At 41.4% G+C, this 25,198-nt stretch overlaps 1 protein-coding gene across 1 annotated transcript in view; it reads right to left on the reverse strand.

The window, feature by feature from the left end:
- LOC147692124 (mucin-12-like) overlaps positions 1–25,198 on the reverse strand; it is a 587,862-nt gene that overhangs the window by 408,680 nt on the left and 153,984 nt on the right. Inside the window, exons 4-5 of the mRNA XM_086936740.1 lie at positions 24,215–24,346; positions 3,021–3,152 (exon numbers count right to left, since the gene is read on the reverse strand). Of these exons, the coding sequence (XP_086792866.1) occupies positions 3,021–3,152; positions 24,215–24,346 (264 nt within the window). The remainder of the gene's footprint in view (positions 1–3,020; positions 3,153–24,214; positions 24,347–25,198) is intronic.

Consider the following 25,198-nt stretch of genomic DNA (forward strand, 5'->3'; position numbering starts at 1 on the left):
GTTGCAACAGTTTCAATGCTATTTCTAGACCTTCACATTGTCCAAAGGGAGGCCATTTGTGATATAAACTCCGTACATAGACTTCATTGCTTGGTATGGTGGAGTTAACATGTCAATTGAAGTGTCGCTCATTGGTCAATGATATGTAACTCATATTGTAATTCTGGGAAAAAAAAACACTTAAGCAATCTGAAAACTTGGCAGCAATGGATGGAAATGTGTAGTCCTCTAGATCGGTCACAGCCCCCTCCACTGTTAATTGCTTTAAGTATTTGGGAAAAAGCAAACTAGTGGATATAAAAGCGCTTATTTGCCTTCAGTTTTTCTTATATATAGCTCTCTGAAGTCACATAAAAATGGTGTAAGAGCAAAGACCCACATGGAAAGTAATACACTCATGTTCACAGGTCACTGCATTTATTCTATTTATGTCTAAAATCCCGGTCTTTCTGTGCATGCTCTACAACCAATCAGTGTTTGTGGATAAAGGTAAGATTAGCAGAGGTACAAAAACTAAGCATGTGCAGGCGACTTCAAAAATCAAGTGGGTTGAGTAACACAGTACACATATATAGGTGTACTGTATAGAGAAATGTGCTATACAATGGCTGAATGTTACGCAAAAGTGTTTGGTGTCCCAGTGAAAAGAACAATTGAACCTAAACTAAGCAGTGACATTTAAGGTGACATATGTACAAGGTTTCAATTTTGGAACATTTAGGCGACCACAGGAAATGTAACAGTGTAATGCACAGCACTTAATAGATTCATAAATGCTGTGTTATGGTTTGCCCTTTTGAACTGTCTGCGACGTTTCGACCCAGTTAATATATTGGGTCTCTTCAGGACCTAGCAGTGTTGAGACACCTGAAGGAGGGCCTGTCCTGCCTGGTGTGGGATGCAGTGGCACTGTGAAAATAGTGAAGGTAAAAACTCACAGGGAACCCGGCCGGGTATCCCAGTGAGGGTAGTAGGAGTGAGGCAGGTGGATGGACTGATGGAGAGGGCAGAGAGATTCAGCGCTGAAAAATCCAGGTAGAGATAGGTTGCACGTGAAGCGCGTAATGGCGCTCTGAATTAGGGGGAGCGGAGTCTTGTGGTGGTATCGATGGACCAGCCGGTGGCTCTAGGCAGAAGATTACTGAGGTGTGCGCTGAGTAAACGCTGAATAAACTGCAAATGCTCCCCTGGTGCCATTCAACAGAGGAGCGGCCCTCTCTCTGTCGGGTTCGATGACCAACTGCATCCTGTGACACAAGAGTCTAGCCCTTTTGTTTGTCCACCACTGGCGCAAATTTGCTGAGTCACAATTAGTCATTATTAGCCTGTGCTTCCTCAGAGTATAGCAATTTACTATATCAGCAAAAGGGGGGTCATTTAATTCAGTTATATTGTGGTGACTTGGGGTATGCCTACAGTATCAGTTATCATGAAATTGCACGCACCCCTGTCACAAGCTCACTGTCCAAGACTGGTGGATGTTGTGGAATTCTCGATTTCTCCAAACATCTTAAGATTATAGACTAGTTGCAAGTGAAGATTATCTTTTTTGGGAATGAAATGGCTTAACGACTTTCCCATAATACTTGTATAAGTTCCTAACTAAGCATGGGTGAATTTTGCGAATTGGCAATTCGCGAATTTGCGAATTGGCAATCCGCAAAATTCGCGAATTTGCGCGAATTTGTGGATTGTTTTATTTTTGAGTGTTCGCGGGCGTTCGTGAGGCGCTTTACGTGTTCGCGGGTGTTCGCGAGGCGCTTTGCAATTTCGCGGGGTGTTTTTTTTTGCCTGCTTAATCACTGCCACCCTCTTGTTTTTTATGCCCATCTGCCCTCTGTACCACTTGTTTCTGTGTCCTTCTGCCCTCTGCCCCACTCATTTTTTGTCCCTTTCTGCCCTCTGTCCCACTTTTGTGCCCTTCTGACCTCAGCCCCACTTAGAATGGCGCCGGCAAGCTGCCAGTGCCATTCTAAAATAGCTAGAAATAGCTTCAACAGGAAGCACTAATAGATAAAGTATAGCAGGTGCTCCAGTTGAAGGTCAAATTAAGTTACACAATCATTAATCACCCCAAGTTTGGGGGTGATTAATGATTGTGTAACTGAATTTGAGCAGCACCTGCTTTACTTTATCTATTAGAGCTTCCTGTTGAAGCTTACTTTTGTAACTATTTTAGAATGGCTCTGGCAGCTTGCTGGCGCCATTCTAAAAGAGTTACAAAAGTCAGCTTGAACTTTTGACCCAATCCCCGTTTGCGGATTTCCGTTCGCGGATTTTGCAGGAAATTCGCGAATCTCACGGATTGCGAATTTACCAAAAATCCGCAAAATCCGCGAGCGGAACGGATTTTCCGCCCATGCTTAACTCTAACCATGAAGTAAGGGATAAAAATGGAGCAGGAGGAGGAACTTCTCACAGTGCTGGCAAATAAGGAAAACAAACATGTAAACCCTGCCTTACATCATTTCACTAATTCACACAATGCCCTCTCTGAAGCTATTTTGCCTTTACATATACGGGAAGATGTGTAGAAATTGTATGCTTCACTGAGCTTTGCACACATGATATTAAAACTTATATAATATGGCTTGCTCTGCAACAATAATTTAAGTCAGTAGTCGCCGCCATTACATGAAATTTGGCCAATAAGTCACTACCTCATAAGCATTAAATTGAAAAATGAGGGCCATCCCATTCAGCTGGCAGTGAATCATACTCTTGAAGTAGACATTGGGGAATAAAATAGGTGCTTTATTTGCAATTCTCATATTATATTTCATAATTGTAATAGTCACAGAGATTGATGCCTCCCATTGTCTCACATTTAAATGTGCATTATAAAACATTTTAAGCTTGTAAATGTTTTCAGACTCCCTTTACTTGAACAGGATGCCAAAATGAAATGGTGAATGAAAAAGTGGATTTTAGAAATAATGCACTAAACATTTGCAGACTGCTTAGTAGGTGTCATTTGATTGATATTATGAAAATACGTAAATCCAATAGCAAAGCATTACCTGAAATGGTCGCGGTAGGATCTATAGAGGTGGTTTGATTAGTCACCACTGTTGACATAGTTGTAGGACTGGCTGTGATGATGTTTGGTGCCGAAGAAATCATAATAGCATTTGTCGCAGAGCTATCACGATCTGTAAGAAAGAGCAGATTCTTCATTGTTAAAGATTACATATGAAATCTATTTATAAATAATAGTCGAAATGCATTCACATTCAAATGTAAACTAATCATTCAAATTCTGAAATGTAAACTTCTTGTCATGCACTGTGCAGATTCTGGAACTGCTTTTGGTGAAAAATCTGCTTATATGAAGCAACTGGCTGCAGAACAGCAACATGTCAACTGAGTTGTGATTTTCCTCAACCATTGCTGTATTTGAGGTTCAAAGGTTGAGGCTTTTTTTATTATGAACCATCTTTTGTTTGGCACTCTTCCCATAAACTGGTTTTCAAGGACACCTGTGGCCAGCATAGGACGGTGGTGATGTAAGGAAAAAGAAAATGTAACTTACCTTCTCGCCACACCTCTCCTCTGTCGTCCCTATGGCTTGAACAGGAATCACGCCCAGGCTTCCCTAAGCCAATCACAATGCTGCAATGCAGCATTATGATTGACCTGAGTTCTGTGGTTTGGCACTCCTACGGGGGCTGGAGTACTGGGCATGTTCTCTACTCAGGCTGTAACCTGGGTGGAGAACATGCAAAGTGCGCATGACTGTTTGGCCGGCCCGATTTCATGCGCACTAACAGAGTGCCCACCACTCCTACCCCTGCTTCTCGGTCAGCAGAGCAGCCCGCCCCACCCACAAAGCTGCAGCAGCAGGAACAAACAAAATGATAATGACTTTGAGTTATTATCATTAAATTTTCCTTTAGTTACACTGCTAAAAAGACTTGGGGTGACGCCCCTCCACCTCAGCAGAGGAGCTGCCACTGTGGACAGGCATGAGTTTGCTAATATACACTTCAATGGTACTTTAAGGATTGCTTCTGCAACTCCTGCTAACTTGAAACGATTGCCTCTTGGGTGGAAACATGTCATGTTCATTATGCTGCATTTCTTTATGTTATGTTGCATATGTTTTCTCCTCAGTCTATAACCCCTGTTTGGGACTCCTGCTGCAGCTGTACCGATCCAGAGACCAAGTGATATGAATGAGTAGCATGTAAATCTTGAAACTTAGTAAATTGGGCAATTGCCCCTATCAAGCTTTCAACTACGTGGGGCTGTGAAAAGTTCTTAAGCTGCAGCAGAAAATAGGGAAAAGGGCATGAAGTGGTTCATAACATTTGTGATGCCTCCACAAATTCCTTAACACCTTGGCTGCTAAGGATATTTTTCTCCTGTGCTGACCTTTGATGTTTACCCATTGTTCATGACGAGCTCAGCTCGTCATCAGCACAACTCCACTGTGCCTCATGACGAGCTGAGCTCGTCATGAGCATCGAAGGGGTTAAATTCTGGCCTGCAAGATTTTGCATGTTGGCAAATGTAGGTCTATAATTGTAACATATTATTAATAGTAAACTACTCACCACCATAGCTAAGATAAATATTGACTAAAAGTCAGAAATTACTTAAAGATTTCAACAGGGAAAGGACCTACTTGACAACTATATGAGAGAATAAATAACTTTATGATGTTAGAGCTTTGACTGTTATTTTCAGATGTAAGGCTTTCTCTCGCTTATGAAATGTTCACATATGTTTATCTGTCATTCATTGAATTCCATTAACCTTTTCAAAATGTGATAAGGAACAGAAATGAATAACAAAGCATGTAATGATCAGAGAGTATTAGTATAGTCAGTAATTTATGTGATCCATGAGGATTACAAATAATTGCAGTTTTTTAAAATTATTGTAATCTGTCGCACTTCCCTAGTGAAAAATTGAAAAGATGTTGAAGCAAAAATAAAGATTTCATGTATTGTTTATAATTGTTTTACTATACCACTTCAGGAGTGTTGCAACTGTTTCAATGCCATTTCTAGACCTTCACATTGTCCAAAGGGAGGCCATTTGTGATATAAACTCCGTACATAGACTTCATTGCTTGGTATAGTGGAGTTAACATGTCAATTGAAGTGTTGCTCATTGGTCAATGAAATGTAACTCATATTGTAATTCTGGAAAAACAACACTTACGCAATCGGAAAACTTGGCAGCAATGGATGGAGATGTGTAGTCCTCTAGATTGGTCACAGCCCCCTCCACTGTTAATTGCTTTAAGTATTTGGGAAAAAGCAAACTAGTGGATATAATAGCGCTTATTTGCCTTCAGTTGTTTTATATGTAGCTCTCTGCAGACACATAAAAATGGTGTAAGAGCAAAGACCCACATGGAAAGTAATACACTCATGTTCACAGGTTACTGCATTTATTCTATTTATGTCTAAAATCCCGGTCTTTCTGTGCATGCTCTACAACCAAGCAGTGTTTGTGCTTGTGGATAAAGGTAAGATTAGCAGAGGTACAAAAACTAAGCATCTGCAGGCGACTTCAAAAATCAAGTGGGTTGAGTAACACAGTACACATATATAGGTGTACTGTATAGAGAAATGTGCTATACAATGGCTGAACGTTACGCAAAAGTGTTTGGTGTCCCAGTGAAAAGAACAATTGAACCTAAACTAAAGAGTGACATTTAAGGTGACATATGTACAAGGTTTCAATTTTGGAACATTTAGGCGACCACAGGAAATGTAACAGTGTAATGCACAGCACTTAATAGATTCATAAATGCTGTGTTATGGTTTGCACTTTTGAACTGTCTGCGACGTTTCGACCCAGTTAGGATATTGGGTCTCTTCAGGACCTAGCAGTGTTGAGACACCTGAAGGGGGGCCTGTTCTGCCTGGTGTGGGATTCAGTGGCACTGTGAAAATAGTGAAGGTAAAAACTCACAGGGAACCCGGCTGGGTACCCCAGTGAGGGTAGTAGGAGTGAGGCAGGTGGATGGACTGATGGAGTGGGCAGAGAGATTCAGCGCTGAAAAATCCAGGTAGAGATAGATTGCACGTGAAGCGCGTAATGGCGCTCTGAATTAGGGGGAGAGGAGACTTGTGGTGGTATCGATGGACCAGCCGGTGGCTCTAGGCAGAGAATTACTGAGGTGTGCGCTGAGTAAACACTGAATAAACTGCAAATGCTCCCCTAGTGCCATTCAACAGAGGAGTGGCCCTCTCTCTGTCGGGTTCGATGACCAACTGCATCCTGTGACACAAGAGTCTACCCCTTTTGTTTGTCCACCACTGTGGCAAGTTTTCTGAGTCAGAATCAGTCATTATTAGCCTGTGCTTCCTCAGAGTATAGCAATTTACTATATCAGCAAAAGGGGGGTCATTTAATTCAGTTATATTGTGGTGACTTGGGGTATGCTTACAGTATCAGTTATCCTGAAATTGCACGCACCCCTTTCTCTCGCTTATGAAATGTTCACATATGTTTATCTGTCATTCATTGAATTCCATTAACCTTTTCAAAAGGTGATAATGAACAGAAATGAATAACAAAGCATGTAATGATCTAAGAGTATTAGTATAGTCAGTAATTTATGTGATCCATGAGGATAAAAAAAAATTGCAGTTTGTAAATTATTTTAATGTGTTGCACTTCCCTAGTGAAAAAGTGAAAAGATGTTGAAGCAAAATTAAAGATTTCATGTATTGTTTATATTTGTTTTACTATACCATTTCAGGAGTCTTGCAACAGTCTCAATGTAGACCTTCATATTGTCCAAAGGGAGGCCATTTGTGATATAAACTCCGTACAAAGACTTCATTGCTTGGTATAGTGGAGTTAACATGTTAATCGAAGTGCCGCTCATTGGTCAATAAAATGTATTTCATATTGAAATTCTGGAAAAACAACACTTAAGCAATCTGAAAACTTGGCAGCGATGGGTGGAGATGTGTAGTCCTCTAGATTGGTCACAGCCCCCTCCACTGTTAATTGCTTTAAGAATTGGGGAAAAAACAAACTAGTGGATAAAAGAGCGCTTATTTGCCTTCAATTTTTCTTTCCTTATATATAGCTCTCTGCAGTCACATAAAAATGGTGTAAGAGCAACGACCCACATGGAAAGTAATAGACTCCTGTTCACAGGTCATTGCATTTATGCTATTTATGTCTAAAATCCCGGTCTTTCTGTGCATGCTCTACAACCAAGCAGTGTTTGTGCTTGTGGATAAAGGCAAGATTAGCAGAGGTACAAAAACTAAGCATGTGCAGGCAACTTCGAAAATCAAGTGGGTTGAGTAACACAGAAAATACTATAATGCAGTACACATTTGGCACAGCTTGTTCCTGAATCAGCCGCAGACTCTTTCGAAACAACTTTGATTTCACCATCTACAAGCATTACAAGAAACAATGCTCACAATTTTAAAACTTAGATCTATTTCCTTGTCCCCCTTATTTCCAGGATACTTAAACAAAAGGAAGACAGTGTAAGTTCATGTTTTCAAATGAAGAGCTCACTGTGCTTGTGGATGAGTCTTCTAATGCTGAACCATTGCTCTATTGCAACCTTTTGAATAAAGAAATCCCAAGGCAAGTGTTCTAAGTATCATTGACCTGGGTCTGGGTGACATGCATGCAATTTTGTTTGTGTAAATTAGACAAAATGCTAAGGAAATTAGGTGTATTCCAAGTTAATATGGAGCTTCAATATGTTGCACTTTTATCACACAAAATGCATCCTTGCATGTATTTTTGGCACAAGGGTGCCTTTCAAGATAACAAAAGCACAACATTGCGCGTGAGGTGATCAAAAAGTCTGCTGGTGTCCAATTTGCTTCCATTTTCCCATGCCTCTGTGATAGAATGTTTACCTTAATGAAGTTTGTCATTAGTCAAATTGACTTTATGGTGTAAACTCTGGCAAGTTCTGTCCCAGAAAAGGACCTCTCTGGACATATTTCTTTCGTTAAAACACAATGTATATTTCCGTGGTGGAGTTTTCGCTAATTGACCTTTCTACCACCACATTCTTCCTTCCCTTAATCACTGTGTGTACTAGGTGGTAGGTACCTTTATCTGTTCAGTTTCTTGTATCAGTTTTGTTACCTTGGCCATGAATTTGACTCCCCGGCATGACAGAATAGATGAGGCACCTCCTAGCCAGCTTATCACCGCTGCAGGTGCGGATCTTTAGTGTGATGAAAATTGCCCGTAGATGCCTTCTTCTTTAATCCAGTAAGGCCGGACATGCACATAACAAGTGCTCAGTTTTCCTTCTGGTGTCCGCATAGTCTACAGTTGGAACTTTCGGTTTGCGTTTTCCAAGAGGGCCTTAGATCTTTAGAGTGATGCATCCCCATTCGGTACGCTATAAAAGGTTTTTTTAGATGTTGGCTATAATGCAACCTTGTGGTTTTTGGTTGGTGTATGAGTTAACTACTGTCCAAGCATGTCGCTGTTTGGTTAAGGTTGTTTTGTCTTTTAGCAACGAAATCCTTTTTGCTAGTCCATTTGCTACTTTACAAAATTGCACATGGTCGTTTTTTTTCCCATACTTCCTGTAGGGCCACTGTGGTCAAGCTCGCACTAAGGTATTTTCCACATTGAGTGGTGTTGGGCTGGACTTCCTGATAGTTTATTTTCTTCCAGCAGATGTTGTCCATTGACTCGCTTTTGGCGGAACGGAGCTTGTGACACAGTTTTGCAAACGTAGCCATAGACCGGATTTCTTGGTTCTGCAAGCCAAATTCTAAGCGAACTTGGGCAGGCGCAGCTGAGTGTGGCAGATTAAACACTACCTTGTATATTTTGTTTTGTAACTTGTTTAAAATTGTTGATTCCCCTCCTAGCCATGCAGTTAACCTGTATGACAAAGTAGGTATTATTTGTGAGGCAATTACTTTAAGTAAGTGCGTGTAATTTGGGCCGCCCACTTTATTTGCAGTTGCCTGTATACGTAAATAAGAGATTGCGCCTTCCCTGTTAGTACCAGAATGTGCCTTTTTTTTGTATTGCCCTGCTCAACGGTCATCCCCAGGTATTTGTATGAGACCTGCTCTTCAAGGACTGAGTTGTTGATTGACCATCTGAAGTTCAGTTTCTTCCCCTCCACAAGCCGGAGCACTTTTGTTTTTTCTTTATTGAGTTCCATTTTTTCTTGTGCAAGGTAGGACGATAACGTGTTTACCAAAAGTTGTAGACCGATTGGGGTTTTACTTAGTAGTACTATGTCATTGGCGTACTGCATAATTGGAACAAGAGTGTTGCCAAGTTTCGGGGCGTGGCTCTCCGTTGCATCTAAGTTACGTCCGATGTCTGCTAGATATAGGTTAAAAAGACTGGGGGCAAGGACACAGCCTTGTTTTAAGCCGTCCTGTGTCTCAATTTGTTTTGTAAGGCTGGTCCCGTTCCCATGTTTAACCTTTGCCCATGTTTCGCTGTGCAAGCTGGATATTACATTTATTACATTTTCTGGCATCCCCCACTTTCTTAACGAAAGCTGATTTTATATCGACGAAACATCCATATAGTTGTTGATTCTTTTTTTGGATGTTTTCCATTAGCAGGCCCAAGGTGGTCAAGTTTGTGGTTGTCCCCATCCCTGGTCTGAAACCGGTTTGGAACCTAGGGATTATGTTGGTTGATTTTTCCCAGTCCTGCAGCTCTTCCAGAAGGCACGAAGCGTATAGCTTGGCTTCGACATAAATTAGGGAGATCAATCAGTAATTCCCTGGATTTTTTCCATCTCCTTTCTTGTGGATTGGATGGATAATATTTCCTTTCCATGTGGCCCGAAGGTTTCCCTTTGTGAAAATATGATTAAATAGCACTGTTAAGTGTTCGGCCCAAAAGTCTTCGTTTGTGTTGTAAACTGCAGTTTGAAGACCGTTTGGTCCAGGTGCCCCCTCTGGCTTTCTGTCATTAGTCAAATTGACTTAATGGTGTAAACTCTAGCATGTTGCCTAGCATCCATAATGCAAAATTCCAGAAATTACACAAAATTAAACTGCTGTAAATTGTACTTCACCCAAGCCTAGTAAATGCAATGTTTACACAGGAAAATAATGTTTATGTCTTGCAAGACAAACATGGATTGGTGGTGAGGGATTTAAAACTGTATTATACAAACACAAAGGAATTATACAACAAATATATGCTAAAAGTAAATCAATAGCATAATCAGCGCTTCAAACTCACAAGAGCAGCCCATAAGAGCCATTTGCTTGCAATAACACTCCCACCACTAAGTCCTACTGTAATTTTAAAACATTCTTTGAGCAGGAGGAAAAGGAGAAGACAGCCCATCTTGAGTTCATCTCGGATCTTGTCATCTGTAGGAACATACATTAGAAAGCTGGCAGCTAGCAATCCTACCACACTGTGCCAGGATGTGCTCTAATAGGCCTCATCCACTACCACCTAGCTGGTGCAGGAAATGTAACACTATGTTGTTTTATTAGTTCCACAATGTGGCTTAACGACCAGATCATCCGACCTTGAAGCTGGGAACCAGGTTGGAGTCTGGCGGGAGGCTCAAGCATCCGGTGATTCTAGGCAAGTCACCTAAGCTCTCCGTGCCCAGAAAAAAAAGTGTTCAACTGTGATAGAGCGCTCGATGCCCTGAAATTTGTAAGGGGGGCATTATATTCATGTACAAACTGCACTCATATATATTCAATGTTTTGTTGAACTTTGTTCATATTAAAACAAAGTTTATATATCATCATGTGAAAATCTGTAAATTAAATTGTGACGCTTTTATAGGATTGATTAGTGCTTTACACGTGTTTGGAGAAAATATGTAATTGTGTACGTATATAATGATTAGAAGTTAAACTAAAGGTATTTATTGTTAAAAGATTCATATAAAGGCCTGTATATCGAGTGCACATTAAAGGACATTCTTAGGTTAGCCTGAATTGTAGGCCTAACTTTCATTTTTCTTAAAGGTTTAATTTCTCCTCATTTGCTCTTAGGTCCTGAGCCAATTAAAATGTTTATGCATAGAAAGTTTTGTTTTTACCCCTACTGCAGGTGCAGGATTATGACCTCATTATATTAGATTTAAGACGATACATGGGAGGAAAAGGAATGCCTTTGGCGAGCTCGGACAGAGAGAAGGGAGGACCCCTTCCGTGTCTGGTGAAACTTGGGAACCAAGGTCGACGGACAGAGCTGTGAAATTTTGACAGATTTGCAGGACTTCTGCTTTGACTGAGGAAGGAGAGCATCTTAGAATGAGCTCTGTGGCTTTACGCTACTTGACGCATTTAACACCTTTTAGGAAATTATTCTGGGAGATTAGGAAGGGATGCCACTTTAGAGGGGGCGTAGGGACAGATGACCCGTAACTTGGAAATACAAATGAAAAAGGATTTGGAGGCAGTGTCTATTCTCAGCAGTGTTCTGATTTTGGAATTTATTGTTCTTTGCCTATTGTGTTGTATGAACTTTATTCGTAGTTTGACCTCTGTATTCATTTTCATGCATCTTTACATGCATCTTTACACCTTGATATTGAGGTGTGTCTATATTCGGTTGTTTCTGGCTTTGTAATGAATCAACAAAAAATCTGAATTCGGAGTCCGCCATCATTTAGTTTGATTGGAGGGGAAAAGTATAATTGGTAAATTGTTTTCTTTCTTCCACACTTCTTATTAGACAATAACGACCATCGGCCGGACCCTTTTGGATACAGTTAGGATAGGAAATTCAGCCCCATCATCTGTAATGTAACTGGTGCTCGTTTAAAGCGCTCTGATGCCTTTGGGTCAAATTCACACTATATAAAAAAAAGCCAAATACATTTCTTTTAAAAGACTGTTAAATGTACTTAGGCCCCTAATACCTCTTAGTGCAAAAATTAGCTTATCTGCCAGCTTAAAAAACTATTTCACTGTTTGAGAAGGTGGAGTGGCCTATGACAAGGCATGGCGTCATGCAGGGAGCTCTGTGCTCTACCCCCCCCACCAACCACATTTCCCATAAAAAAATAAAAAGAGAAGCTTGCTGAGGCTGCAGCTGAAGTACGGGGGTGTTTTCTCACTTCTTAGACTGCCGTCGGCGTCTTGCGGCATCAGCGTTCGAAGTAATTCTTTGTTACTTCTTATGTGAATGTGGCAGCCGCCCTACGGGTCGTCAGGTAACTGCCTTTATTTTGTATATTTATTGTTTGGTTGTGGACCCACTCGAGCAAATTAAGTTTAGTTTTTTCTCTTTCCATATTCTCAGCTTATACCTAGAATAGTGTACACTTTATGGTTATGTATTGTCGAGATAGCTCTGGTAAACCTCTGTCCTCCTTGATCTTTGGATTACACCGGATACTATTTAGACTGTTTGTTTGTCCCCAGGTACTTCACTTCCTGAGCCTCATCTACCTTTCCTGCCTGAAGTTGTTCTATTTATATACATCAGTACCTATATATGTTCTGGACCCCATTCGCACTTTGCCATCTTTAACTAAACTGAGGTAAGAACTCTGTATTCTCCTATTCTTGGGACATGATAGTACTCTGGGGCGCTTAGAGACCCCTTGTCATCAGAGAACTGTAGAGATAGCTAGTCTTTCTTACCGGCTTTATACCGAGTGCTGGTATTTTTTACCTGTGACTAGAGTGGTCTGTTTTTCATGCTGATTTTGCATTTTTATATATATTTTTTCAGCGTATCATATCGTATTTAATCTCGATTTGGATTCTACCCTCATACTCTGGATCGTTGGAAGGCTTAGCCTACCCCCATCTACCCCAGCTAGGATATCGCTGAGGGTCTTTCTCTAGGCCGGCTATATGGTACGCCCTTTCCAGGAATATTTAATTTACTGGTGTAATGTGTTTTTTCTTCTGCCTAAAACATATTTTCATCATTAACTTTGAACACTATGGGAACTTAGCTATTTATTTTTCCTTTGGTGTTGGTTCCTTGCACTTTTTTGTGTATCATTTGGTTCTCGCATGGTCCCTAAGGAGTTATCTTAATATCTATTCTATGAGTGCATGTAAGCACATAAGATAACACTGTTTACGTCCTACATGTACGCATGAATTCTGATTTACTTGTTATTATGCCATGTCCTTTTTTATTTTGTATTATGCATATCCTTATCATATTTCTTTCCGCCCACAGATCTGCCTTGCCAGTCACGACTGCTACTAGGACACCCACCCAATTCTGTGGTTTTCTCTATTTTGAGAGATTGTGCTAAACTTCATTATCTGTGCTGTTGCGCCCTGATGAAGGAAGCCTGTATTGGCACTTTTCCAAAACGCGCGTCGACGCTTTCTGTGGATGTCTATGTCTGAATGTGTTTGTGTGTTGAGGTATGGGAATGGTTTTGGTTTGACTGTTTGAGTGATTGAATTGTGTGCCACTCTTTTATTGATGTCTGTGTCCTTTGGCTGATGTTATATTTATTATATTTTTTATGTATATGTTCTTGAGAAAAATCTATATAAAAATATGAGAAAGAAATATATTGTGCACTAACTATTTTTGATATAAACAATATGTTGTTATGTGAATAAAAAGAAATATTTGATATCACTTAGCTGTTCTGTGGGCTTTTCTTGGACTGGAGTAATCTCCTCCAGCCCATCATTGGGAACTCCCTTTTCATGTTGTTTGACTATTCACACCCCTTAATAGCCATCAGCAGCCCAGAGCTTCCAGAATCGAGCTAGAAACCTACTCTGTGGACTGGCTTTCAATTTGCCTTTCCTGCCACCATGTGATATCAGCTTCTAACCAGGTGAATAATTTAAGGGAGCCAATATCGTGTCACACATGGTGGAACTATGTAAGCTGGCTGGTCTGCTTTAGGTGTGTCCAGCAGATGGATGCAGAGGTGATAATGCATATTTGGAGCTTATTCTCTTCTATAATGATTCGTGCAACACATACCAGGTAGCCGATCTGGCATGTCTGGATCTAGACCGTCTGATGACAAGATCAAGTCATTCAGTCAGTCAAACAAGCTTTATTCTGAGACATTATAACATCCATAAAATATTCATACAATGTAAACAATCAAAAGTGCAATTCCAAAAATACAAACAAAAATCAAGACTGTAATTAAGATAATAATAAAAACAGCAACAAAATACAATAAAGAGGACAGATTTTTAAAGCAACATGGACCTATGAGCTCGGACAGCAGATTTTAAAAATGCCCCAATGTGCAAAACAACTTCATCAATGGGTAATAACAATAAAAATATAGAAGCAGGCCTGCATTGAACAAATGTTCTGACAATTCTTTTTTTTAAAACAGAATTGAAAAGAATCTAGTGTACCTTGCCTAAAATTTATGAAATAAAATGAAGCATCGATTGGCCTGATACATTGTCACATGTGCATGGCAAGACATCTATATTCTGTACAAAACCCTGGGGGAAGCAAAGCAAATATTTCATTGTGTTCGATCTGAAACATAAAAGCAATGAGCATTCCCAACAACTGCGTCAACACCAAGGGGCTCATTAGGATTGCGGTTTTTCCGCATCCTCAGGGCCGGCGAAAGCCAACGCCGGCCCAGAGGATGCGGAAAAACCGCAGCGGACTGACCAAAGACCCACCGCCACATTAGGATGGCTGGTGGGTCCTGGTTTCCGTCCGCAGCTTTTCCGGCGCGGTTGGCTTACAACCGCGGCGGAAAAGCTCTAATCTGGTGACGGTGTCTCTCAGACACCGTCAAGCAGATTAGGATGGGATGTAAAACATGCTTTTCCGCGGCGGCTTTTCTGCCGTGGAAAAGCATGTGTAACTTCACTGCGGGCCCGTTGCGGGCCCCCTAGGTGAAGGGGGGGGTGGGGGGTGCACATGGGGGGTACCTATGGTACCCCCCTGCATTTGTATGCAGAAAGCGGCAGGCACCGCGAGGTGCCTGCCTCTTTCTGCATGCAAATGCAATGACTGCATTTTTAACATTGCCGCGGGTGCAGCTTGAAGCAGCACCCGCCTCAATGTTAAAAATAGAGGATGTGACCGCCAGGGTGGCAGTCACATCCTAATCGCACAGGAGGGGACTCCGCAGCCCATGCGGACGTCCCCTCCTCCTCAGTGATCGCGGACAGACGCAAGTCCGTCCGCCATCATAATCGGCCCCCTAATGTGGTTGGTGGAACAATCGGATTCACTCAGTCTTAACTATGCAGTCACATTAGGCTTTCCCTCCATTTCCTTTAGCCATTGTAATTCTTCATGATCACAACGTGCTTGTGCCACAATCTTTTTATCTAATCTAGCGCAAGGTAATGGGTCAATAAAGGCAAATTGCATGTCAATTTTACAATATTCTACTTTCACAAATACCAGCCAGGGGATAAGTAACCCTCGATCCAAAAAAAAGACAACCCATTATAACATCTTTAGATAGGGTGGCCTCTGAGTTCCTTCAGATTGCAAGCCACAGCAAAAGTGACCAAACCCTAATCTGATCTACTAGCAAAGAAGGCCAAGGTCTTTGAGGCAAATAAGATACAAAGCTGATATAGGGACAGACAGTAGGTTCCTACATAGCCTGTTCCCCTGGCTCTGAATGGCCTTACAATTTGAAATGCCCCAAACCTCTTCGCCATAAATAGCAATGGGTTGCCATTGTGAATTATATATGTCCAAAAGGGGCGCAAAAGACACCCCCCCCCAACCCTCCGCTGGTTGAAAAAGGCTACAGAGACACCCATTTGACATGCAAAGTGTTGCGCTGTGGTGCACAATATTGCGGACCATGACTTTCTGGATGAAAAAATCACACCAAGATATGGGAAAGTGCTAGTGCTACTCATACGCTAAGAGCCAATGGACACATTTGAGAGGGATTTACACAAGACATTATATGAGACTTTGTAAAATGAGTCTGTAGTGATGCCATAAAATCTACGAAAGAATACACTAACTGACGCAGTGCCCTAGGAGTGTGTGCCATGAGCACTGTATCATCAGAGTAAAGGAGTGTGGGCAGTGGCTTTCCCATTATTATGAGAGCATCAGAAATTAACCATGCTAAAAATGGATTAGGCTCGTTAATATAAAGAAAGATTAAGAGGGGAGCCAGCACACAGCCCTGTCTTACTCCTGGGTGTATGCCTATATCTCCAGGTTCCTCTCCCTGTGTACTGATGTGGACCCTTGCTCTCATGTCCTTTATTAAATATGCCAAGAAATGGACTAATACTATGTACAAACCAAAATCTATGAGCAACAGCCACTGTTTTCATGGGTTCACACAATCAAAGGCTGATGAGAGATCCATAAATAAGGGTGGATTGTTTGGCAACTGTATATTTTCAGAGGACCAGGTTTAGATTGAGACACTGCTCAATAATTCCCACTTTGTGCCTTAACCGGTACTGTCAGGGATATAAAATGGACTACCCATTCTCTAATTCTATTATTGATTACTCTTCCGAGAATGTTGGCTTCAGTATTGATTAACGAGAGCTACCAATGGCAACCCGGGAGTGAATGATCCCATTTCTTATAAATGGGCACGACAATGGATGTGCCCTATGCATCAAGAAGTGCAGAGTATGCAAGGTTATTAAAAATGTTAGTAAGAAGTGGAGCACAAAAAATATTATTACATTTTAACAAATCAATCGGGACGTCATCTGAATCTGGTGCCTTGCCACATGATACTTTGATTGATGGCGTCTTCGACTTCTGTCAAGTATGCCCAAAATCGTTAAACAAGACAAAGGTCTATAGAAAAAAAGTCAGAGGTTAGCAGTGCAGCATATATATTTTGCTAAAGTGCTCCTCCCACGTTTCACTAGGGATGTGGCACAAAATGGGACTAAGGGGCCTATTTTTACGCCTCAACTCGGATACGATGAGCCAAAAAGATTTACTTCTATTCAGCTGTGCTACCTGCGCTACCCTGTCCCATTGACTTACAATTACCTCCTACCACCGTTTACCAGTCTCTTTTTTATATTGCTTACGCAAGAGGAGCACCAATACAAGGCACCTTGGTTTAAAGGCCAGGGCTGAACGCAGCACCCTATTCGCCGCAGAGCATTCAGTATTAAACCATCTTGATGAATTCTGGGAGGTGGGGGGATGCTTTAGAAGAGCCTTCCTAATACTAATGCATAAAAAAGTGAAGGGTTCCACTACCTGGCAGTCATTGGTCTCTCAAGTGAAGCGTACCGCCACCATCCCCAGGTTTGCCCTAATTATGGTATTAAAACAGGAACTGGATCTCACAGTCTCCACACCAACCTCAGATTGTCAGGTAAGGCTGTAAATCACTGGCTCCGATGTTCGTCCTAACTACTCCTTTGAAAAAAGAGATAATGTAATTTCAATAGGATTGTGGTCACTATAGGCGATGGGACCACTGTGCCACGGATAAGTGATTCCTCTAGAAAGTGAGTGACAAACAGATAGGGCCTCCTTTAGGAAAGTGTTGCACCGAAGCATGAAAACAGCAATGCAACATTTTTCAGTCCGCTCACCTTGCGACACCATGGATGCACCATATTTACTTTAAGGCACTCCACGTAGCAAATATTTATAGTAATTTGTAAATATGGTGCCGTGTGGCGCATATTTTATGCAGCTTCACTAAAAGTGATGCAACAGAGGCATAATTAGCTCATAAATAAGGCCTATAGCCTATTTTAGAAGAGCTACCTATGCCTGGAAAAATGGGAACTTCACATTTAATTGGTCCTACAGCTTTCAGTGCATTAACCAAATCAAGGAGGGTAAGAAATTAAACTAAGTCTGCACTGAGTCGATCAGTGCTAGCACGCGGATCAGTGCTAGCCAGCGAACCAAGTGCTAAGTTTCTTAGGGAGGGCAGTACATCAAAATTAACAGCTAAACAAAAATACTATGTGCTCCCTGACAGTGTCAGATCATCTGCTATTTTGGAAATTAAGCTAATAGTGGTGGGAACTTTGTATTCGGGATGCCAATGAAATCGTTATAAAAATTCACAATATGCAGATTCAAACCAATCCTTACAACTACGTCTTGGTAATTACTGTCCAAGGTCATCATGGGCCTAACATGTTCCCCTAGAGCAAAACGTACTCCAATGGTCAACCCCCGGAAGTGCACCCACCGAGAGCTGAAATAGCAGTGGCACAAAAACACTGGATACCATCTACTAGCAGTGGCAATGTGTCCCAGGTTTTCTGGAAAGAAACTATATCATTGCCCTTAATTTAATTAAACAAATCAGGTATATTGATCATTGCCCAGATAATTGCCACATTCCAGCCCAAAATGTTAAGTGGTAGGGCCCCTATCCCTAGAACTCCCTGAGCTGGCCATAATGGGATGTGTTACAGGGTCAACATTGTGTATTTTAAAGTGATGCAACACTGGCATCCAAGACTGTTGCCCTTCACAATGTCCTCCAGGGATAGTAGTGGCTAGGAGCAATGTATTTTACTCATTATTAATAGATGTCGGCTGTGTCTCTGATGGGTCACCTAGGTGTCAATCTTTATTTGCCAAGCCACTAAGTAAAGAGAACATATTTGTGCAGGGAACACTGAGGGCCCAATTACGGGTCTGGCTGTCCGAGGACTGCCAGACTCTGGGTGGCGTGACGGTGAGGGTCTTGCGACTGACACATTCCATACCTAGTGGTCATGCCGCATTGGGACCGACATCTCCACCAAGGAACTGCAGTTCCCTGATGGTGGCCCGGCCATCCAGAGGTATCTATATGCTTGGTGAGACTACTGCTCTCCTGTCAAGCATAAAAAGGCTCTCAAACCCCCCACTGATTTCATGGAGGTCTTTCCTTCATGAAAGCAGTTGCGGTGAGGAAAGAAAGTAGGCCCTGAAGGGCTCCCTTCAGCCTCATGCCTTGTGAATGCACATGGGGGCACAGAATGTGCCATCCTGAGAGCATGCACAGAAGGTTCAGCACAGCCTAGAATTTTCAGTTCATGCCGTGCTGAAACTTCCTTTCACGTTCCATTGTGGTTTCTATTTTATAGGTACTCTCATGGGAACGGCTAAGGAAATGCCTGCCAATTACTTAAAAAGTCATTTTTGTGTGGGCGGTTCTCATGCAGCTTTGCCACAGCAGCATCAAAGTCCTTATTGGGCCTTAAGAGTCTGGACTTAATCACCATAGATGTCTGGTAATGGTATAGATGGCTTGTAGAAATACCCAAGAGGTAATGTGGCAATCTTAGGTTCAGTTAAACTGTTAAATTCCTTTACACTAAACATATTCTTTACACAAGTAGGTTTTCAGGAATTTACAACAATACAGTCCGTTGTAATATTTTTCTTTGACTGACCATGCCAGCCCACCCTCCTCACCAAAATAATATCATTATTATGGTGCCATGCATTAAAGTGTTTCTGTTTGACAACCTAATGAACAACCTTGTTCTAAAGCTGAACCCATGATTCCTGCTGACAAGCCATGACTAGGGGAACCCAAGCCTCCATGTTTGGACTCAAAACAATGCGATAAAATTTAGCGGAATTTTTTGTGGTTAAAATAGATAAGATCTATTCAGATTTTAATAAACAGACAGAAACTAAAACTAATTCGCAACTTAATTACACCACAACAAAATGCCTCTGCCAGGAAGTTGCTCAAGTTAACAGTAACACCCTATTAGACAAATGGACTTCACTTGACATCTCTTCCTTCCGTAGTATTCTCACCAGTATTAAACCTGGCTCCCCCAAGGATCCGCTCCCCCTCACGGTACCTCAAAAACTTAACCTCCCTATACTCAATATTATCATGGAACTACTCAACATGTCATTATGCGAAGCAACGGTTCCTGTAGCCTGGAAACATGCCATGGTAGTACCCTTGTTAAAAAAAGCAAACACTGATCCTGAAGTCCCTTTTAATTTTCAATCCATCTCCCTTCTTCCAGTCTTCTCCAAAATTCTGGAGAAACACATCAATATCCAGCTTACAAATTTGGTTGAGACACAAAACATCTTGCATCCGTCCCAATCTGGCTTCAGAGCCGTTTTTTCAACTGAGTCAACACTACTGAGAGTCACCGAAAACATCCGTTCACAGGTCGACAAAAGAAAGACATTGACCCTTATCCTATTGGATTTAAGTGCCGCGTTCGACACTGTTTCTCACACTTCTCTCTTAAAAAGTCTTCAATCCAGTGATGTTGCTGGCATGGCACTTAAATGGTTATCCAGCTTTCTATCTAATAGGACCTTTCAGGCTAATTTCAAGACTCATGTATCCCAGTATTGAACCCCTTACTAAGCCCATTGCTCTTCAACATCTACGTTAGCCCCCTGGCTACGATAGCTGAGCAAGCAGGGCTAACAATATACTCTTATGCAGATGACACACAGCTCATCTTCTCGCTCTCCTCCAAGGAGACTGCAAAGATATCAGTGCTTCAGCCGGGACTAAAAGAAATTGCTGTCTGGATGCATGATAATAATTTAAAATTAAACGGGGGAAAAAACGAACTCCTCATCTTTGGTAACAACAAAACTGTTTAGGGCTCCTACCACTGGCACCACAAATGAGTGATCCCCCCTCCCATCTCCAAGCGGCTCATAACCTTGGGTTCATCATCGACGACCAATTGTTGATCAAGCAACAAGTGGTTAAAGTTGCCTCCCCCTGCTTTGCCATTCTCAAGTGGTTAAGCAAATTCTCTGGATGCTTCCTCTGTCAATATAAAAAACTGTCATCTAGGCCCTAGTAGCTTCTAGATTAGACTACAGCAATGTACTTTATCTGAGGGCAAGCAAGGAAGTGCTACACAAGTTGCAAGTGGTCCAGAACTCCGCAGCTAGACTGCTTTGCAAACTACCCAAAACGACTTCCATCTCAGCCTCACTTTGTGAACTTCATTGGCTGAGAATCGACTATTGTGCCAAATTTAAAGCACTCTGCTACATGCATAAAATAAATTCTGGCTTAGCCCCTCACTATCTCTGTGCTTTGGTGCACCACTACCACCCCCACGCCTACTACGATCCTCGAATCAATACAAATTCCAAGTTCCCAGGATCAAACAAGCCAGAATGGGAGGAGGATCATTTGCTTATCTGGCTCCCTCTCTTAGGAATTCTCTTCCAACTCACTTACCTGTCGAACAACACTATCTTAAATTTCGTAAAGGCCTGAAAACTTGGCTTTTTAATCAATAGAACCTTTGTATCCCTTTTGGTTTTTTTTTAGCGTCCTGCCTTTACCCCTTGTCCAACATGTTTACAGGTGCCGGGAAACCTCAGGGTAGCTGTGCGCCATATCAATTTAATAACAATAATCATAATAACCCCGCCCAAGATTAGGACAAATGGACAAGCTGCTGGGGGAAATACAGAATGTCTTGACAGTGAGCGGTATTGGAGTTGCCAATAGCCTGAGAAGGTGGGAGGGGGTTGTCGGGTGGGGGCGGGCTAAAGTCAATTGAGCACTGGTACTTGAAGCTGTAGGTTTTACAATTCCAAGTCCCCACCAATTAAATTGACAATGGTCCTCGATTATCCAGAGTATTCACAAACTGGCTCTTGCCCACGTTCTGGGAGTTAATGCACAGTGAGTTTTGCTGTGTGTTATTTGATGGGCAACTACCCTCTTTTGCTATGGAATACGTTCTTGGATGGTTAAAAGCGTTAGCCAAAAGATCCTTTATCTGGTACAGTTGCTCCATCCATGGTTGAATTTTCACCACAAAAATACTACTGAATTTCTCACATAGAGTGTCCAGTGTTAAGGGATCTGGCATAATATCATGTCTGGCTTGCAGAAGACTGTGTTAACAACTGCGATAAAGTACGGACCCAAGAAAGCAGCTGACCTTTATTACTTTGACGAGGGGTCACTGTTTCTGTTTTGCAGCCACCATCTTCCCTGGTAATCATTTCACTTAGCCGCTAAACTTGGGGCAGACTGTGAATTAGGGGGAATACCCAGCTGCAGATTCAGCCGCAATGGTGTCACCTGTATCCACACAATTGCTAAGACAAGCATTCTCGGATGGTGAGCCTGCCCTACCTTCTGTGGACCAAAGCGCATTAACCTCGGTAGCAGAATGATAAGCTGCCAAAGCCTAATGCTCCAGGGATAATCTACGCAGGGAGACTACAGCACTGGACTCTGGAAGTGGTAGTCCCCACACGTCAGCAGGCAACGTGTTCTAGAGTGTCCTGCACTGCGGGAATGTTACAGCCCCTAAATGGGTTTCCTGGACCAATAGAAAGTTGTGTGGCTGCCTCCTGGTGGGATATTTCAGCGCTGGACTCTAGAAGTGGTAGTCCCCACACGTCAGCAGGCAACAGGTTCTGGCACAGCAAGATCAAGTCAGTTAAGCAGGAGCTACCAAAAGATGCCAAACATTCCAGATTGAAGAAGCTACAATTCTACAATGCTATATTTAAATAGTTAAATATCCAAAGTATGTTGAAAACTGATTGCACAAATTGAAAACAAAACACATGTATTATATGCATTTCTACAAATGATGGCAAAGCCAATGTCACTTTGTTTGAGCTAGGCTAGGCTGGACTAGAAAAAAGCAATTTTTGAATATTCTGACTCAGAGTGGATTGGAAGCACAGGAGGGTTTTATTACAATTACTTTGTTAGTAATTGATTTTTTCACCAACATCCTCAGTGAAATATATAATAATTCTTATTGTAAACTGAAAATAATGTATGTGTAGCACAATGTGATATGGCCCTCCATTGAAGTACAAATAAATGACCCGAACCAAATTCTTTTCCAGCTACTTCTGTGAAGCCATCTGATAGAACCTCAGTGATTTGTACTCAGCAAAAGTGCTTTTCTTGGAGAACAAATTATATTACTTAACTGACGTGGGTTTTCAACAAAAGATATCTTGCTTGCAGACAGTGTGTAATCCTGAAGTGCTATTATGATAACTTCACTGATTTGAATTTACACCCAAGGATATATTAATTACAGACTGTGTTTTTATCGTGAACGTAAAGTTGCTCCCTAGTATTGTAAACATAAAAGGGCTTTAAATCACATTTTATCAAGAGTGTTTTTACTGGCTGGGCCAAAAATGGGATCTGGGTGAGGTGACAGACCAGTCGAATGTTAACTTTAACTCCAGTTTTTGGAGAGATGACAGTAAGTTGCTGATGACACACAGATTTTTACTAATGCGCATGAAGAATATTTAAATTTTGGGACATTTTGCTATTTGTTATGTATGGATTGAAGACCCACTACTGGAACAGACATCACGAGACCCTACAGACATGGCTACCTCCGGGTTGTTTGGGATAAGAGATCCAGGTACAAAAACCTCTACTGCATCATCCGTCACAAGACTCTAGATCCTTCATTTTTTTGCCACTGCCACAATTTCATAGAGTCCGAATTAGTCATTATAACTCTGCTTCCCCAGAGTATAGCAATTTACTATATCAGTAAAAAGGTGGCCTTTTCACTCATGCACATCATGGCAACTTAGGCTAGCCTTAAAATGTGAGTTCTTATCAAGTTGCAAGCACCACTGTCACAAACACACTTTTCAAAACTATTGGAAATTATGGAATACTCAAGTTTTTTTTTTTTAAACTCAGATTGTTGACTAGTGAAGATTACCTTCATGAAGAAAGACAATACTCAATGTATTACCCTTGATGCTTCTTTAAGACCCTAACTTTGAAGCAAGGAAAAAGAAGGCAGCAGGAGAAGGGACATCTCAAAGTTGTGGCTAATAGGGGAAACAAACATGCAAACCCTGCCTTATATCTTTTGACTTATTCACACAATGCCCTCTTCGAAGCATTACCAGCTTCACCTACACAGGAAGATGTTTGCAAAAATTGATGACTTCACTGGACTTTGCAAACATGATATAGAAAATTGTACAGCACTGCTTGCTTTGTAATTATATGAAATTTACCTAATAAATCACTACAGAGTAAGCAGTAAATTGAAAAAAATGAGGGGCATCAAAGTTTCCTGGCAGTGAATCATCCTCTTATGGTAAAACATCAAGAATAATAATAGGTTCTTTAGGTGAAATTCTAATATGATATTTCATTATTGTAATAGTTACAGAGATGGTGTCTCACATTTAAAGGCACAAAATAAACTCTTTTAAGCTCATAAAAGTTTTCAGAATCCCTTTCCTTGAACAGGTTGCCAATATGAAATGCTGACTGAAAAAGTGGATTTTGGTAATAATGTTGTAAACATTTGCGGACACCTGAATAGGTGTTCTTTGATTGGTTTTATGAAACTGGATCAATCTGATAGCAAAGCATTACCTGAACTCCTTGTGCTGGAATATGTAGTATTGGTTTGATTAGTCATCACAGGCGAGATAGTTATAGGCCTTGCAGTGATGGTGCTTGGTGCTGAAGAAATGGTGGTAGCATTCGTCGTAGTGTTATCATGATCTGTGTGAAAGAGCAGATTCTTCATTTGTAAAGATCACTTATGTAATCTATAAACAAAAAACAGTCAAAATACATTCACATTTTAAGATGTAAACATCTTATCATACACTCTGCACCTTTTGGAACTGCCTTTGCTGAGAAATCTGCCTATATGAGGATAATGGCTACAGAACAGCATCAGGACAACTAAGTTATGATTTTCCTCAATGCTTTATTGGAGGTTCAAAGGTTGAGTGGAAGGGCTTTCAGATGTTTTTTATCTTGTGACATAATTTTCTTTTTTTTTTCTTTTTAATTAAAGTTTTATTAACATTTACCATCATACAAATATGAGATAACAACAATGCGTGGCTTGCTGCAATTATAGTGCATGGTTGCCCACCATCAGCAGACAAGGGAACATTACAGGGACAATGAGTGATCTGTTTACAAGGAATTATGCACAACTTTATTCGTTCTCAGACAAGTGTAAATCCCGCATTCGCAGGTAGTCCAGTAATGGCTCCCAGATGTCTTTTGGTCTTGACGGCGGCGGCAGTTCCTATGCGTACAGTGTCAAATTTTCTATGCAGTAAACTAAGTCTTTAATCCGCAGCTCGGCCTGAGGAGAGACCCTGCTCTCCCAGCACATCGCTACCCTCCCTTTTGCCAAGTTCAATGCAACTTTTATAAACCTTTATAAACCTTCCAGTCGCACCTTTGAGATTAGGCATTATACATAGTAGGCATACTTTAGGGCAGCACAGCGGTACAACATTGGTCATAGTCCACAGCCTAGTGGTAACCTCAACCCAGAATTCCTGTACACGCCCACAGTGCCAATGCGAGATGTTTAAAATCTGCTCCCTGAGC

The sequence above is a fragment of the Lissotriton vulgaris genome, chromosome 9, assembly GCF_964263255.1.
Source record: "Lissotriton vulgaris chromosome 9, aLisVul1.2, whole genome shotgun sequence".
Classification (NCBI taxonomy): Eukaryota; Metazoa; Chordata; class Amphibia; order Caudata; family Salamandridae; genus Lissotriton; species Lissotriton vulgaris.